Here is an 18,365-nt window from a genome sequence, read left to right as displayed (position 1 = left end):
ATGAAACAAACATAACTTTTTTTAATTACAAATTTATAATAACTAAAATATCAAGCAAAAATATTGTATTAGTAAAAACTATCCCATAGCTATATAGTATTAACTGGTATACTTCTGCAGACTGTTTTAACGTAATAAAAGAAAATTTTAGACTCACTTACACACTAAGACAATTCATAGTTGAAATAATTAACTACCTATATGAAACAAACATAACTTTTTTTAATTACAAATTTATAATAACTAAAATATCAAGCAAAAATATTGTATTAGTAAAAACTATCCCATAGCTATATAGTATTAACTGGTATACTTCTGCAGACTGTTTTAACATAATAAAAGAAAATTTTATACTCACTTATGCACTAAGACAATTCATAGTTGAAATAATTAACTACCTAAGTAAAATTCAGAAATGTCCCACTAAAAACTAGTATATCAAGCACCAAAGAAAGGAGGGGAGAGCCAAGAAGAAGAAATATTTTTTGGGGGGGAGGGGGGAGGTTTGGCATTTCAAAAATGTCAAATTTGTTTTTTTATAGCATAGAATATACTAATATTCATAACCAAGTTTGCTACTTTAAAAATACATAACATCAGCAAATAAAAATAAAACACACTTGACCAAAAAAAAAAAAAAAAAAAAAAATTGCAAAACATAAATATGTAGCTTTAAGATACCACATTTTGTAAAACATTGCTTGTACAACAAAAATCAACACAAATGTTATTTTGCAAAATATCAAAGCATGTTTGAATAAAAAAGACAATTGTAATCAATTCCAACTTAACAAATAATTGAATCATTCAATACAAAGTAAAATATTTATGGCATCTATAAATTTTTATAGTTTGAGAAAGTTTGACAATTTTCTTTTATTTATTTCGGTTAAATTTCAAGACTTAATAATATTTTTTATAATTAATCAGATTGACTTCAGTATGGAGAAAAATAACTTAAAAGGAATGTAAACTTACACGCAAGTCAGATAAGATTTTTTTGTTTTTCAAATAAGTACTTATTTTATAATTAAGAAATATTTAACATTCCTATGCAATTTTAAAACAAACTTTTAAAATGATTAAGTTTTGAAAAAATATCTATTTCATATTTAAGAAATATTTAACATTCCTATGCAATTTTAAAACATATTTTTAAAACAATTTTCTTACGAGTTTTGATAATTCAAAAGGAAGAAAATTCTAGGTTATGTTAGCTGACATCAGATAATGCATAATCTATTTTTGTATAATCTTAAGCAGTTTGTATTTTGATTCTAACAATTTAGTTCCAAAGTTTTTAAAGTCTGCCATGCTGATGATTGCGAGTTGATTTCAATTCTAATAAGTATGACTAATAACTACATAAATAATAAATACAAAATAATAGATTTATAAGGTTTTGTTTAACAACTTATTTTTTTTCCTAAAATAGAAGATAAGCTATTAAAGCACTGATAATTTACACAGCAATTTCACTATGAAGTAAAAGTAGATTTAAAAATAACAGTTTCTTGTAATATATGAAAAGTTTTTAATAATGTTTATTTTAATGATAACATTTTAATGCAAAACCAAACACAGGTTATTTGAATGAGGCAACGCTCGTTATGCACCTAAGGAGAAGGATGCTTTAGTGGAGGACTTTCTAACATAGACTGATTTGTATTCACATTATGCATGAGGACCCCCACCCAACCAAAGCCTAGCATGCAGCCGGTTCATTCACCTAAGATCAAACTCCCAGTATTTAGTGGTTTTAATTACTCGGCTGCTACTGGTTCAAAAAAAAAAAAAAGTAAATTATTAAGTACATTAATATCAGATGAGACAAAAAATTGCAGTTATTTATAAAAATACTAAATGCTTATTTTAGACAGAATCTTCCCATCTGTAATTCATTTGTATTTTTCATTTTCAATGACAAGACAACGTGTACGTACATTTAAAACATTATTTTTCTATTTTCTTTCTAATGAATACAATTTGAGTACTTATAGAAAATTCAAAAGAATCTAAATATTTATTAAGCAATACCTTCAACATTCATAAAAAAAATTTCACTCTGTTACTCTAGTATTTATTCTATTTATTCCAAATAACGGCTTAGCAATAACATATACTTTAAGATTAATTTTCAGAGCAAGCACATGTTAAGAAAAATTTTTAGAAATCATGAACATTTCCTAAAAAATATATCAAAGTTTTCTCAAATAATAATTTAGTAATGACATATTGGAAATCATGGAACATTTTCTTATAGAAACATCAAAATTGTCCCAAATAATAGCTTAATTATAACACACACATTTTAAGAACAATTTTTAGAAATTATGAAACACTTTCTAAAAGAATGTCAAATATGTACAAGATTTGAAATACATTAAATGACCCTCAGCAATTTTACTAACTGATGACCAGAAAGTTGACCACCGTTAGGTCATTTTATAATTCATATTTCCTAACAGGCATGAATAAAGTGCAAATACATGAATGCGACGTTTCCAAAACTAAAGTACTATACATTTCAGACTAATTATTTCATTAGCACTGTTTGTAATCCTCCATTTTGTGTGCACACTTATACATTTATAAGTAGATATGCACATACATAACAAAAAGGTACATCTTATTTTCATTACTTTTGAGAACCAGTATCTTGACAATACTCTCGAACAGTTTAGGAAACATTGCATGAAAATAAACTCAAATGCTATGTCATATAGTTATGTCAAAAACTATGTCATAATAGTTGCAATACTTGCAGCATTTCTGAGTTCCTCCTCATAATGGACATCAAAGTTTTAAGCGAGATCTTTCCATGGCTCAACTCACTGTCTGATTACTTGAAAGTAAGTGCGCAAGAGCATCTCGTACAACATGATAGATAATATTTTTTATTTGTAATTTATCTTCATGATTTGTATGTGTGTCAGATAAATTCCTGAATTCCTGAGTTAATTTGAAACAATGGGCAATGTTTTCAGGAGATACAAAGTCTTCAGCAACTTTCACACAACTATGCAAATTGCGTACTTGATGAGGAGCTCCAGCAGGAATGAAAACTGCATCTCCAAGGCATTGAGCAATGGCATAACCTTCCACACCATAGTCACGATACAGACGTTTTCGTAATTCTGAATCAATATACCAACTCTGATCATGGATAGGGTCATGGTGGGCTTCCAGCTTCTCCCCTCGTTCAATAGCAACCTTGGTCAACATTTCACGAATTTTATCGGCATCTCTAGCATTATATATATGCCACAATGCACCAGGTTTTGTAGATCGACCTCTAACTCTATGTCTCATCAGTGAATCACAGCCACCCTCGTCAATTGCTTTTAGGGCTTCTTGAATGTGCAGATGAGAATTTCCATCAGAGGGTATGCCTACATAAACCATAACATTAACAGCATCACTAACATCCAAATGAAGATTTGTTGTTCCTTTGGTAGGATAAAGAGCAGATCCATATGCATTGTACATTTTAGGACCAAGATCAGGTCGAACAAACCAAGATGGTAATCTGCCAGCAAGGTTCAAAATACCATCACGATGGGTATATTCTGGTAAAGGTAATCCTTTCATCAAATCCTGAAATCTTGTTGGAAGTTTTTCACTAAAATCTTCACCTGGAGGCCAATCTTTTAATTTCAGTAACATATATTCTCCATTTTCGTCTTTCATTCTTTTGCTAAATGTTTCAAAGCCCTCCCAAAATCTTTTCATTGGCAAATTTTTCAATACAGCACCCGTTCTGCAGTCCACTAAGTCATTCTTCACTTCACCAAAATCTCTACAGAAGCTATCAGGATGCCAAAGACTCATGTCTAATCCTTCTTCAACCCCTTTAACTAATATTGGCTGACCTCTCTTCCACTGTTCTTGAAACAAGGCTAAATTATCTGGATGATCAGCTTTATGAAGAAACAGAAGGCGACCATTACAAAACCATGAATGTGGTACATTGGAAAATGCTAGGTTGCTTTCTATATTAGTATATATACGAATAGGCAGAGGATCTCTTCCACTATTTGCTTGTGGGTATCGTTGACTGAAATGCTTTAGAACACTTTTTTCAGATCCCTCTTTCTCATCACTTCCCTGAGGTTTTGTAACACATGCAATTATTTCATCCAGAGAAATACTTGAAAAGTCCTGCTCGGATTCCGACACACTTTCATCTCTCGGAAAATCCTGTAGAAGATCACCTCTTAAAATAGCAAAATCTTCATAACTGTGGAAATTATCATCTGACTGCTTCAAACTATCAGAATTTATGTCAGTTCCTTCTAACCATCTAAGAGCTATATCATTAACTTCAACATCTAAGTCATCATAATTAATTTCATTATTAACATTATTTGCTTCACCACCAGCATTAAAATGAGTTCGAACAGCTGGAAACGCTTTTGACACAAAACTCATTAACTGTTTACAAATACCTGTAGAAATATGCTTATCTGGAGCAGATATTGCTTGAGGATTGCATTTGCAATATGATGGTATATTCCACTTCTTTCTTGCATTATGTAATAACTCTCTCATAGTCCATAAAGCATTACCAGGTATGATTTGTGCCATGAGTAGCTTTTCCTGTTCATGTGGTTGCTTCATTGTACACAACAGCCATTTATACTCATCTCGATCTTTTGGCTGTTCTTCATCGTCTTCAACAATGATACCCTGCTTTCGGACTTTATAACAATCAATACATACGGCAAGACCACAAATTGGACAAACCCAATGGATATTAAATATAGTGGTTGAACATACATCGCACATTTCTCTTACTCCTTGAACAATTCTTTTCCAAGTTAAGGTTTTACTATGCCCAATATGAAGCGAAACTGCTTCTTTTTCTTGTTCGATGAGATCACAAAACTGATCTCCAATATGTTCTAAGAGTGACTTTGCAGTTTCATTATTCAGATCCTTTGGAGGATCATGAATCTGAGGCAACCACTGATTCAAGTGTTCATGGGTAGCTTCAGTTGGTTCTGAAAAACCAGCAATCAAAATCGCACCACTTTTAGTATAACATAATTTTCTGTATTCCATAAAGCGGCAATATGAATTAAACATTCTACGATTGTTCCTATAAAGCGCAATGCGGCATTCACGACATTTTGAAAGCCTCTGGGCAATATCAAAGCAGAAAGTGCTTTGCAAGAATGGCTGATACTTCTTTATATCAGTTAGCACAGGAATAACTTTAGGTTTGGCATCACAAAGACGAGGTCTACCTCGGCGACGAATTATTTTATCCACAGGTTTCAATTTCTTCTTAATACCTGCTGTGACTTTAGAAGAAATTAATGCTTTCTTTTCATTATCCACAACATTTTTATTTTCTATACGTGAGCAGTTCTGAGTTTTTGAGCAATTATCAACTGGGTCAGAATCCATTTTCTCTGACAAAGTAACAATTTTATTTTCTCCATGTTCATTAGCTTTACCAGAATCAATTACAGCAGAACGTTTATCTGAATCCTTTATATCTGTATCTTTATCAGCTTTATTTACAGCTTTTGTAGATTCATTTACAGTTTCACATTTATTTGAATCATTCATATTTATATTGCAAATCTTAGAATCACTCACATTTACAGTACTAAGTTTTGAATCGCTTACATTAACATCACAGAATTTAGAATCACTCACGTTTACATTACAAACTTTGCTTGTTGACCTTTTTCGAGCCCCAACACTCTGTGGAAGTGAATCACTTTTACTTTTTACCTTTTCATCCAAATCCTTATTTGATTTTGAATCAATATCACGATCTTCCATAGTTGATGAATTTGATTTACTTGCTTCATTAATTGCTATGCTTGTGTTTGTTTGCTTTTTATCAGAGTTAACTTCAGCATCGACAGGTGAATGTTCACTTGCTTTAATACTGCTGCTTTTTGAACTTGCTCTTCTCTTTGATATACCTGATGTAGAAGCCACAACATTTGACACAAATTCACTTTTAATACTTTTGACCTTATTGACAGGACTTGTAACCTGCTGTGAGGATTTCTTTAGTGGATACTGCCTTTTAAAACCAGAAGTTTCTTTTTTTTGTTTTTCAAATCGTTTTCGAAGATTCTTAATTTTCAGACGCTGAGTTTTCTTAGGACTAAAAACCTGAGCTATATGTTTTTTTGGGTGGTTGCTTCTTAACTTTAAATGGCTTTTATTAGTAATACGTTTCACCAAATATTTTCTTCTTTTATCTCTTGAAACTTTTGCAACCTTCACTTTGCTTTTACGTTTCCTTCTCACTTTCCCACTTTCAGATGATGAAGAATCACTATCTTTGTAGCTTGTTACTTTAGCTGCAGAACGACAATTAATTCTCGAAAGCTGTCTAAATATTTCGCCTCTAATTCTTGCTGTTCTGTTAGGCCGGCTACAAATAACAGAAACATTATCATCACTATCTGAATCAATAGTAATCAAAATTGGTTCACTTTTCGTTTTTCTTGCATCAGAATCAACAGCACTACTTGCACTGCTAGGAGCACGCTGACATTTTCGCCTTTCCAACTTCCGTTGTTTCGATCGAGTTGTAAACGATGGGGGATTTATATCTGACATAGGGGAATGAGGATCATCAGAAAGCACTTCTTTTTTAACTTTTATTTTCAGTTCTGTATCAGAATCCTTTTTATGAGATGCACTTTTGCTTTCTTCACTTTCATAGTTTCCCTTATCTGAATTTATATTCGATGACTTTGCATCCCTTCTCCTACGAGAAGAAATATTACTATTAGAGTCAAAGCGACTAGCACCAGAGAATGAAACTGAATCTTTATTTTTAGTCGTCTCTTTTATTTCATTCAAACTCGATTCTTCGGAATCAGTTTCATTGTTTGAATGTTGAGAACTATTATTTGCATCAGATGATTCATCCACAACTTGTGAAGATGGCACATTCTGAAAATTCGATGTGTATGACATTGTCACTTACAATAAAGAAAATGATTTTTCTAATGGAAGTACATAAATAATTTCAAATATCACCTCACTTGCTCAAATATCCACAATTTATTGACTGTTAAGCAGAAATAACTAAATCGCATGATATCTATCTTCAGTGTAGGATATAGCAGACATGATGAATATCATAAGGAATGCCGATTTATTGCATTATCACAGGTTTAACGACTTACTCTTATAATTCACTAAAATTGTCACTCATTACCGAAAATATAACATTAAAGAGAAGTTGCCAATCAAGAAGTCTACAATTGTATTTACGTTTGTAAAATAGAACTTCTTGAAAATAAATCTGTGACTGAATTTTATTTAATTACTCATAAAATTGCTAATTTATTGTACATAGCTTAAAATATTTAATAAAGTAATTAAACAGATAGAAAACAGAGGAAACGATAAGCATAAAATTGCGACAAAAATTATTCTTCCAACCGTCTTCCGTCAAAATGACTTGTCTATTACAGTAAATTTTCAAATTTTAAATAAACAAGAATTATAATAAAATTCTCTTATTAATTTTAAAAGCTCTCTCTCTCTCTCTCTATATATATATATAGCTTGTAAAATTTAAACTAATAGTAAAATCAAAGCAATTAGAAATGATTTAGTCCAATAAAACTAAATAATTTCTAATTTTAAATTGCTGCAATAATTTTATTTTGACTGTATGGACAGATTTATACTTCTCTAAAATCATTTTGATACAAATTTCGAAATTGTGTTTAAAAATTAAAGTTTACCTTCCCCACACAAATACATTTTCTGGCAACACCGTTTTACGTACCCGTGAAATTTAAAATGCGGGCATGTTTCGCTACTGTACTTCCGCATATAATACTTTAAACAGTTACTAAATTAATTTATCGTTCAAATTGAATACTTATATTGAAGTATGTGGTAAATATTGATAGATCTTATTTTATATGTTTTAAAGGTTAATCAGTCTTCTTCTTCTTCTTTTTTTTTTTTTTTTTTTGACGATTATCCGCCCTATGTTTGGATTATATGGTTTCGGTTTTATAAGAGTTAAGAAAAGCATATGTTTTTGAAAATACCACATTTTTAAATTAAGAAAAAAAATGTACGCATGAATGTTGTATAGTAATTCATATGTAATTATCTGAGATAATTCTCAATTAAACTTTTTGTAATACCTTCATTATTAATTTCTAACTTTGCGAAATAACGTAGCTACTCCAAAGTTGGCTGTATGAGTGAACTGCATTTGTAATTCTGGTTGTATTTCTCCACAGCCGTTGACAACATTTCAATTTGTACTTGCTAAAGACTAAACTGTGGAACCTTTGAGAATATTTTCAGGAATCACCTTAATCAACAGATAATTTGATGTTTAAAAAAGTAATCTGTTTAAGAAGTTTAGTAAAAAGATGAAATCTATCAAATAACAGTATTTTAACCATTTTTAATGTTTGCCTTATAATTCCCTAGTGACTTTTATAATGCATAATTTAGAGGGGAAAATTAAATAATGTAATTTCTTGCATATTTTATTTATTTTATATGTGCATCCTTGGATAGGGATATATGCCAAATAAATATATAAAAATTTGCACAGAATACATAATTTTTAACATTCAGATATTTTCATATGTGTCCTTTTTATCGATTTCAAAGATTCACAAAAATTTTCTTCATTTTTGTGCATATTTTTCTAATTTATGAGAGATATTATTTACGTATTAAATATATAGATTTATCCTACAAAAGACGAATTTCTGTACATGTTTGTTACACTATTTCCCGAAAAATTCCGATCATGATTTCAGCTAATAAGCACTTAGAAACAATTTTGCACCTAAACTTCGTAATGATTAACCCTCTCACTGCGTATTCTATTTTTATCAAAATAGGTTCAAAATTGCGAATTTTTTTATTGCATATATCAAATCTGCATATAGTTTAGAGTTAAAATGTATAAAAACTTTTTGTAAAGGAGTTTTTTTTCAATATAGAATTAGATCATAGAAAAAGATTGTCAGAATACTGAAATTGAAGGAAAAATGATATAAAAGAAAAATTTTGAAAATTAATATTGGTTAAATTATGATTTATTTTATAAAATTTCAAGGTAAAACATATATGCTATATATTGTATATATAAATTTTTTCAATCAATCAAAACATATATATCAATTTTGCACCATTTTTAAACATTTTCAATAGAAACTGAATTTTCAGATTCATCACTATAATCAGAGGAAATCTGAGAAATTCTCATCAGTTTCGCTATAACTATCTTCAATATATTTGAAATCAGAGTCTGAATTTCTATCAGTGTCGGAAATATCATCAGGAATATAGGTTATATCACGCGCGAAATGTTTCCTGCCAGACATATTTGAGCTCTGAAAAGTGCGAGCAAAATGCTACATTATGTATTCTTGAGTATTTGGCAGAAATGTGGGCAACTGATGCCATCTGTTAGCCCACATCTAAATAAACAATTAAACGTCACAGAAAAGCTAAAAGGAAACCTTGAGCGGGGAAAGAGCAGGTTGCACAGTTAAATAGACGGCAAAAATTCATCCCCGCAGAAATCGCGGGTTGCACAAATTTTGCTACTTTTACCTTGTCCGTGGAAATTGTGGGATGCGCAACAAGAGGGTTAAGAACTTTTATTCAAAAAAAATTCTAGCATAAGCATAATTCAGCTGTTGGAAAAAATGTTGAGTTAAAAAAAGTGCCTGGCTAATCTTTGGAATATGGTAACAGGTAGTTTGGCAACATTTTGGAGGCGATAAAGGTTATTACCTAGGAATTTGGGAATAATGTGAGAAGCACTCAGTTCCGATTACGCATTACAGTCAAAAGTCGTTAATTCGGACACCCATAATTCGGAATGATCTATAATCCGGACCTCAAAACTAAAAACTTTCTGCGCATGCGCCGCGTTGACACATGCTCATAGGTGTTTACGCGTGCGCGTAAGACCTTTTACGACTGCGCATATGAGTGTGCGCAAGTGCAGAATACGTTTTCGCGTGCGCGTTTTATGTGTAATGGACGTATAAGCTAAAATTATCTAATTATCTATTTCAGTTAATGTTGATGATTGCGTGGTTCCTTAATTTTCGAATTGGATCCTGCTTATTTTTTTTTGCAGACTGTAAGAGCAATTTTATAAAAGTAAGCTTAAACTTTCGATTATATCAAATAGAATTTCCGATATATATTTGTTAATATGTAAAGGATCTAAAGCGAAAGTATGTTTTGAAATCCGAAATCTATTTATCAATTTCACGCTGCTCGGCGCGTAATGAATTGGAAGTTGATCTGTCAGCACTATCCTTATCTTCAGCGCAGATGTTTTTATTTTATTTGGCTTATAATTCCTTACCAAATGTAGTATTTCATCTCGATATGCTCCGTCTTTGATATGATTTAAAACAAGTTCCTCGTCATTTTAATTCACTTCCGATAGCGAAGAAAGTGACAGAGGTTATTGAAAACGAAAAAATTTCGATTGACAAATTAGTCGGTGTTCTCGACACAGCAATTATAGGACTTGAACAGCGGAACTTTGTAACTGAACAAGAAATTATGTCTGTTTAATAGAATTAAAGAGAAAGTATTATCACATGAAACGAAGCAAAACTTAAACAACTTACATTGAAAGAAATGTTTAATAAAGTAAACAAATAAATATTAAGCTTTTTCTTTTTGCAAATTTTGATACCCTTTAGATCATAATTGTTCTTTATTTCATAAATTACGGTTTCATATTTTTAATTTTAGAATTTCTAATTTTAATTTTATAATTTAATGTAATAATTCATCTTACGAGATTTAAACTGATGATCTATAATCCGGAAAAATCGATAATCCGGAATCGCCGAAGTCCCGACGAGTCCGGATTAACGACTTTTGACTGTATTTTGTGTGAGGGAAATGAGAGATCATGAGATATGTCATGTGACATTAATGGACGAATCACTGTTCTTTAATCGGAAAAGGGGGTAAATTTGTAAAAATATCTGCTGTAATTTATAGCAGTAGTTTCATTCTATGTTATGTGAAACGGTGTTGTTTAATATTTGGATCCCATGGCCCTATATAAAGTAAATCTAAAATTTTTATTGCGTTTATGTGTAATTGAAAAGAATTGCTTAATTGCAGATAAGTATGAATGTCCAATATGTGGGAATGAAATGAGATTGTGTGAAAGGAAGGATATTACAGATAAGTTTGAATGGCGGTGCAAGAAACCTGGTGAAAATGGACATTTCGTGATCCGCCATGCACTCAAGATTCTGTAGAAGATTAGGTAAGTTAGTATTTTTAATTATTTGAGGATATTATTTTTATGCATTGTTCTAAATGTAAGGAGTAAATAAATTAATATGGTATTATTGGAAAATTGTTATTAGCAATGATTTAGTTTAAAGTAATTAGGATTATAAGCTAATTTTTATTAATTTAATGTATGTGCTTATATTTTAAGTAGTGTTTTTTAATTTAATTATATTTTAATTTAATGATCGTGATTTTGAGAGTTATATGTTTGTAGTATTTTGGAATACGTTTGAGTAGAAGTAAATGTGCATGGAAAGAATTTAAGTATTTGACACTAAGTATTTGTAATCATTTTTAATGTTTTGTTATAAATTCGTTGGTGACGTTTATAATAGATAATTTAGAGGTAAAAGTTTTTGGATATTTTATTTATTTTATACGTGGAAATGTCCATCCTTGGAAAGGGTATATACTTTTTCGCGATCAGGTAATTTCATATATGTGCTTTTTACCGGATTTAAAGATTCACAAAATTTTCATGCGTTTTCGGGAAATTTTTCTAATTTATGAGAAAAAAGCAGTGTACATGGATATAGTGAAGAGTGTGCGCAATGCCATTTTTGTGCAATTCTGGGATGTTTTTTTAAGTAAAAATAAGTCGACGTGTACATGGTTTAATTATATTTTAATTAAATGATAGTTATTTTGTGAATTATATGTTTGTAGCAATTTGGTATACGTTTCAGTGGAAGTAAACATGCATAGAAATAATTTAAATATTTGAGACGAAGTATTTGTAATCATTTTTAACGTTTTGTTATAAATTCGTTGGTGACGTTTATAATAGATAATTTAGAGGTAAAAGTTTTTGGATATTTTATTTATATTATACATGGAAATGTTCATCCTTGGATAGGGTTCGCAATCAGGTAATTTCATATATGTGCTTTTTACCGAGTTTAAAGATTCACAAAATTTTCCTGCATTTGCGTGCAACTTTTTGTAATTTATGAGAAAATAGCAGTGTAGATGGATAAAGTCAAGAGTGTGCGCAATGCCATTTTTGTGCAATTCTGAGATGTTTTTTTAAGTAAAAATAAGTCGACATGTACATGGTTACTGTGTATGTGCGATTTTGAAAAACGCGGCAAGGAGTTTGCGATTCTGCACTTTTTCCCAATTTTGCAGTTAATATTTGTCATGATTAAGCAGTTTTGTTCCATAAAATTTCTAGCATAAGTGTAATTCGGCTAGCAGATTGTTGGAAAAAGTGTTGAGTAAATAAAAAGAAAAGAAACATGTCTTTACTTCGTGAAGACAAAATGGCGGTGAAAAAAAATAGAGGGTTGCTATAGCAGAGTTGGTCGCCAAATTTTCACCAAAAAGTCGCCAAGTTACCATAATCCAAAGATCAACCAAGTGCCTTTACTTCGTGAAAACAAAATGGCATAAAAAAAAAAAATTTGCTGGTTGCCATAGCAGTGTTGGCCGCCAAAAAATTGCCAAGTTATCATAATCCGAAGATTCACCAAATAGTTAAGTTTAAGAAGTTTAGTACAAAGAAATCTGTGCCTTCTTTGCTGCTGATGAAGAAGGACTTTGTTCGCCCTGAAATCGATAGTTTCTATGCTAAAAGTCTATGTGTGACACAAACTGTTGTTCCACTTTTATGATCTAAACAGTTATGTTTAGCCCTCTAGTTTAATAATTAATCTTCCAGAAATTTAAAATCATATAATTAAAATTATGGTAAAATCCTAGTATACGGTGCAGCCTTGGCGCGATTTTGAAAATTATCGCCAACACCAAAAATGACCCAAACAACGTCTAACTATATACTATATACATACTCAAACAACGTCTATGTATATACTATACACTATATACTAAGTATATACTATGTATAACTATATATATTCTTTGAATGACCCGTTTACTACTCATCGTATATGTCCCGTTTTTATTGCTCATCATAAAGTCGCCAAAAGTAGCCAAATCCCGTGTGCACCGGATACTAGGATTAACCCAAAATTATTTCTTAAAAATAATCATGTATTAACAATAACAATGGTGCATCGTAAGAAAGAAAACTTATGATATTATTTCATCATAAATTATCTGCCCGTGGAGTGTTTTGTATTTATTTAACAGCAACAGAAAAAGGTTTAGGTATTTAAAACAATAGTGCATTTATTTCATTGAATGGCTTGCATAAATATTTTTCTCAAGTGGCAATACATTTTATTTTGCCAAAATTCCACTGCCACTTTCTAGAAGGGTATAAATATCTCACAAGTGGTTCTCTCTGATGTGTTAACAGACAAATAAATATGTTTAACATGTGAACCTTTAATTATTTTTTCCTTCTTTTAATATGTCACACATTTTTGTCGTAGGGTTCTGCAGTCAAATATTTATTGGCATAATAGATCTGATATTGTGCCAACCTGGAGAAAAAAATCAGTTAAGATAGGATTTTACTATATGTCTAACATATCAATATTTTTTTATTTAATTTTTAACCAAATGATTGTGAAAATTTTATTTTCTATTTTGCATAAGTATTGCAATGTTGTTATTAAGCTTGCTTCAAGATGAATGAAGCTCTGTTACAGTAAGGTAATTTTAATATTTTTTAAATTTTTCTTTATTTTAGTTCTTTCCATTTTGGTGATTTTGAATTAAAATGGCATCTTGTATTTCACGTGAATCAAACGATAGGGCTGATGCTGCTGATGATACTTGCAATTTTGAAACTAGACCTGCAAGTCCTCCATTATCTAAAATTGGTAAAATACATAATACAAAATAAGACAAGTTATTTGCTATATTTACAGTTATATTAATGAATATGTAAATTAAGGACTGAACTTTTATTACTTTAAAATTTCATAGCAAAGTATTTTAAAATTAAAAATAACAAAATAGAAACTTTTTTTAAAAGTCAAATTTGTTGATTTTGCAAAGTAACAAAATGTGAGAAAGCTGAAGATGTGCATTTTTGTCATTAATGAAAATTACAATGCAAGAATAATTTTGGTTACTTTTTTATTAAACCATTCCTCAGAATTTCATTGCTATGTTAGTATATTTTTACCTGTTTCTTTTCCTTCACTTTTAACTCACAAATACAAAGCCCGAGATTCAGACGCATTAGCACATTGCTGATTCTGGATTTGAGATTTTACCAGATCAGTATAAATCTTCTAAGGTGGCAAATAAAAATTATGAAATTAAAACTATTGAATTAAAACTATTGAATGAATGAAATGATGATTTATGACCTTAAGAGAATCAAAATTTATATGAAAAAAAGATCAACATTTATTTGCTTTATTAAACATTTATTTCAATGTAAGTTGTTTAATTTGTTTCATTTTTTGTACGTAGATATACATTCCATAGACAGACATTTCTTGTTCAATCACAAAGCTGCATTGTTTGAATTCTGTAAATGCTGCATTGAGTTTCATTTTCACAAACTCTTTGTCACTGTTGGTAGTGATATTTTCTGGATTCAGTATCATGCTACAGAATTTCACCATCCATATGTTGATTAATAATTGGAGCATAATCATTGGAATAAAAAACTTTTGTTATATAATTTTCATTTATAACCACATTTCTTCACAAATTTTTCACAAAATTTCTTCACAAAAATTTATAACTCCACATTTCTTCACAAATTCCATTAATAGGAAAATTTTGCTTTTTTTGCGATATCGGAACACCATCGAATTCATGGCTGTTATTGTAAAGCTTAGTTCCCATTCCACATACACTATTATCGATGTATCATGAAATTGGTGACTAAAGGCATGTTCGTCCACTGAATTTTGTCTCACTTCTATTGCATTCTAAAAAAGTTAAACGTAGATTACATCAATTATATGTTATACTGATGCCTATTTCCTGCACATGCTTAAGCCTTAGCTGAGTCCCAAATAAGTACAGTCAAAAGTCTTTAATCCAGACTCATCAGGACTTCGGCGATTCCGGATTATCGGTTTTTCCTGATTATAGATCATCAATTTAAATCTGGTAAGGTGGCATGCAGAAATTATAAAATTAAAAATATGAAACCAGAATTTATGAAATAAAGAGCAATTATGATCTAAAGGGTATCAAAATTTACAAAAAAAAAAAAAAGCTTAATATTTATTTGTTTACTTTATTAAACATTTCTTTCAACGCACGCATGCGTAAAGCATACATTACGCATAGTCAAAATTAGAAAATTGCAACCAGAAAACTATTTGATGTGTATTCGTGGTATTTATAATGATGAGGAATTTGATTTAAATCATATCAAAGACAAAGTACATCGAGATGAAATACTACATTTAGTAAGGAATTATAAGCCGAATAAAATAAAAACATCTGCCCTGAAGATGCGGATAGTGCTGACAGATCAACTTCCAGTTCATTGCATGCCGCGACGTTTCCCCCCCACCGCTGCAGAGCAGTGTGAAATTGATAAACAGATTTCGTAATGGTTAGAAAAACAAAGGATATGCCTTTATCCATTTTTTTGCAGGAATTCCACTTTTTGTTTGATGGACATCGAAACATGCTTTCGCTTTGTAGATCCTTTGGCAGCTTAAGAATCGGAAATTCTTTTTGACATAATCGAAAGTTCAAGCTTACTTTTATAAAATTGCTCTAACAGTCTGCAAAAAATAATAAGCCGAATCCAATTCGAAGATTAAGGAACAACACAATCTGCAACATTAACTGAAATACATAATTAGATCATTTTAGCTTAGCTTATTCCATCCGTTGTACATTAAACGCACATACCTTCACTCATGCGCATGTGTAAACGCATATGTGCATGAGTAAAGGTATTATGTGCATGCATAAATGCATATACCCATGCATGAACGCATTTTGCTTTTACGCATGCACAGAAAGTTTGTAGCTTTGTGGTCCAAATTATGGACATCCGGATTAATGACTTTTGACTGTATACTTCTACATATACTTTTCCAGGGCCAGCACCAGATATTTTGTGAAGCGGTGCAATCTGCATGTCCAAAATTCTGCTGCCAAGTACCTCCTTAAATTACAAAAATTTTGTATCCCAGTGGCTTTCATAAATTCTAAAGATTTTGCCATTCCTAATTTTGTTACTTGATAATTTTGCTGTCAAGCTCTTAACATTTTTCTCTTCCTAAATTCTGCAGCCCAATGCGGCAGTACCAGCTCTGGCACCGATACTGGGTTTATCTGAGTAACAAATCAGTTGTTGTTAATTGAAGAACAGGGTTCGTATGGTTCTTTAAAAGTCCTTAGGTTTTTAAAATTGATTTTCGGCCCTTAAAAGTCCTTAATTTCGCCAAAATCAGCAGAAGGCTCTTAATTTTAACCATCTGAAATTTCTGTCAGTTTTTACAACTGCTATTTTGAGTGTGAATTAGCATTTTAGAGGAATATTTTTGGGAATTTGCTGACAAATATGGTTATCTTTTGAATGGGTTCATGTGTTATAATTTGTTCCTGTTTCTAATATAAATGGTGGGATATTCAATTTTCTGAGCAAGAAGTAAAACGTAAGCATTTCAAAATCATTTCATTTTTAATAATGAGGAACTCTTAAACAACGTTTCACTTTTAGGGATGTGAATTCTTTTACTAAATGATTCTAAATTTAGCCACTTATCAACAGTTTGGCAATTTTAAGATTAGTTTCTATAGAAAATTTTTAATTTCGAGATCTGAGAATTTTTCGATGATTTTTTTTCTAAAGCATTGTAACATTGATAAATTTCGTTAAAATAATGTTAATATATTGAAATTGTGTTTAAAAAATAACATTAAGATAAAAAATATTTTTATTTTTCGCTGTCTTGTTATATGAAGTTCCATTTTTTCTGCTTATTATATAATATTTTGGATCTGAAAAATAAACAAGGTATATTGCTATAAAGCACAATTTATGAAACAGCTCTTAGCAAAAGCAAAATAGCTATATAATTAGTTAAAAATGTCTTTTTAATTTTTTCATAGTAAGAATTTTTCCCCATATAATTGTCTTGGAATATGCAGAATTCTCAGAACATGCATCAATTTTTCTCTATAAAATTAATTTTACACTTGTTCCCTTTGTTTTTTCCCCTCCAAAAAATTTCTGTCTTTTTGCTGTTACAGAATTAGTAGGGGTAATTTTTCTTTTGGATTTTAGACATTACAGCTTGAAAAGTTTAGAAGGATTTGAAGGCAAGATTTGTAGACCCACGATTCTAGAAGATTCCAGAAAAATGTGACAAAGTGAAAAATGTCTGCATGTATGGATGTATTTTACAGAAAGTTTGTGATGAGTTTCTTACTTTTTGGGGAATGTCTGGAAGAGAAATGAAAACATAATATTTGAATGTTTTACTTCTGGTACTAGAATCTTTTTCTTAAGATGTTTATCTTCCCTCTATTTTCTGTACTTTTCACTAGGTACAAGCATGGAAAATGTCAAAAATGCTTCTAAACTTATCACATGAACAGGTGTTATTGAAAGGAATTTTTTTATTAATAAAGAAATTGAAAACTGACAATTTTAAAAGATTGATCTAATGTGTCTTAAAACATCATACACAAGGCTGAAGCTGGGCATTTTCCCACCTGATGCAATCTCTGTGGATCCCAAATTCTGCTGCTTAGTGCCTTTCTAAATTCTACTTCCAATTCCTGCTCTAAATTCTAAAAGTTCTCCCATTTCTAGATTTTGTTGCTCTGTGTGTCACTTTCTGGCACACCAGCTCTGTAACCTGCCTTACCATATGCATTTCATATTTTTTCTGAATGTTCATATTATTAAAGAAAATTATCAGCTTTTTCTATACATTCTACATGTATTTAGTTCTTTTAACATAACAGAAATCTTTAATTAAATCCAAAAGTTCTAAAATGAAAAGGAAACATGTTGAAGAAAGAAACTGAATATATGAAGAGAAAAAAATTATTCTTCAAAGATATGTGCAGTTATTATTTTGTAAATTACCCAAATGTAATTTTGTAAATTTCAGCCTTTACTTTAATTTTCCCTTTCTATTTCCTCATCAAACTGCACATCAATTAGACTCTTTTTAAACTGAGCTTTTTGAAGTGTAAGACAGAGTGTGTTT

General features: G+C 30.6%; 2 protein-coding genes across 2 annotated transcripts in view; one reads left to right on the top strand and one right to left on the bottom strand.

Annotated features, from left to right (window-relative positions):
• Positions 1-967: 967 nt before the first annotated feature.
• On the bottom strand, positions 968-7,202 carry LOC118199711 (lysine-specific demethylase 3-like). Its single transcript, XM_035371625.2, has one exon. The coding sequence runs from the start codon at positions 6,952-6,954 to the stop codon at positions 2,827-2,829; it is 4,128 nt and encodes a 1,375-aa protein (XP_035227516.2). The 5' UTR covers positions 6,955-7,202; the 3' UTR covers positions 968-2,826.
• Positions 7,203-7,759: 557 nt separating this feature from the next.
• Positions 7,760-18,365, top strand: part of LOC118199710 (EF-hand calcium-binding domain-containing protein 6-like) — a 100,950-nt gene continuing 90,344 nt past the window's right edge. The window contains exons 1-2 of the mRNA XM_035371623.2: positions 7,760-7,883; positions 13,904-14,036. Coding sequence (XP_035227514.2) covers positions 13,934-14,036 — 103 coding nt within the window. The 5' untranslated portion in view covers positions 7,760-7,883; positions 13,904-13,933. The remainder of the gene's footprint in view (positions 7,884-13,903; positions 14,037-18,365) is intronic.

The sequence above is a fragment of the Stegodyphus dumicola genome, chromosome 10, assembly GCF_044657685.1.
Source record: "Stegodyphus dumicola isolate Sdum_Otavi_A_Nest chromosome 10, ASM4465768v1".
NCBI classification, from domain to species: Eukaryota; Metazoa; Arthropoda; class Arachnida; order Araneae; family Eresidae; genus Stegodyphus; species Stegodyphus dumicola.
The sequence above is the reverse complement of the archived record's forward strand: the minus strand, read 5'-3'. Positions and strand labels throughout refer to the sequence as shown.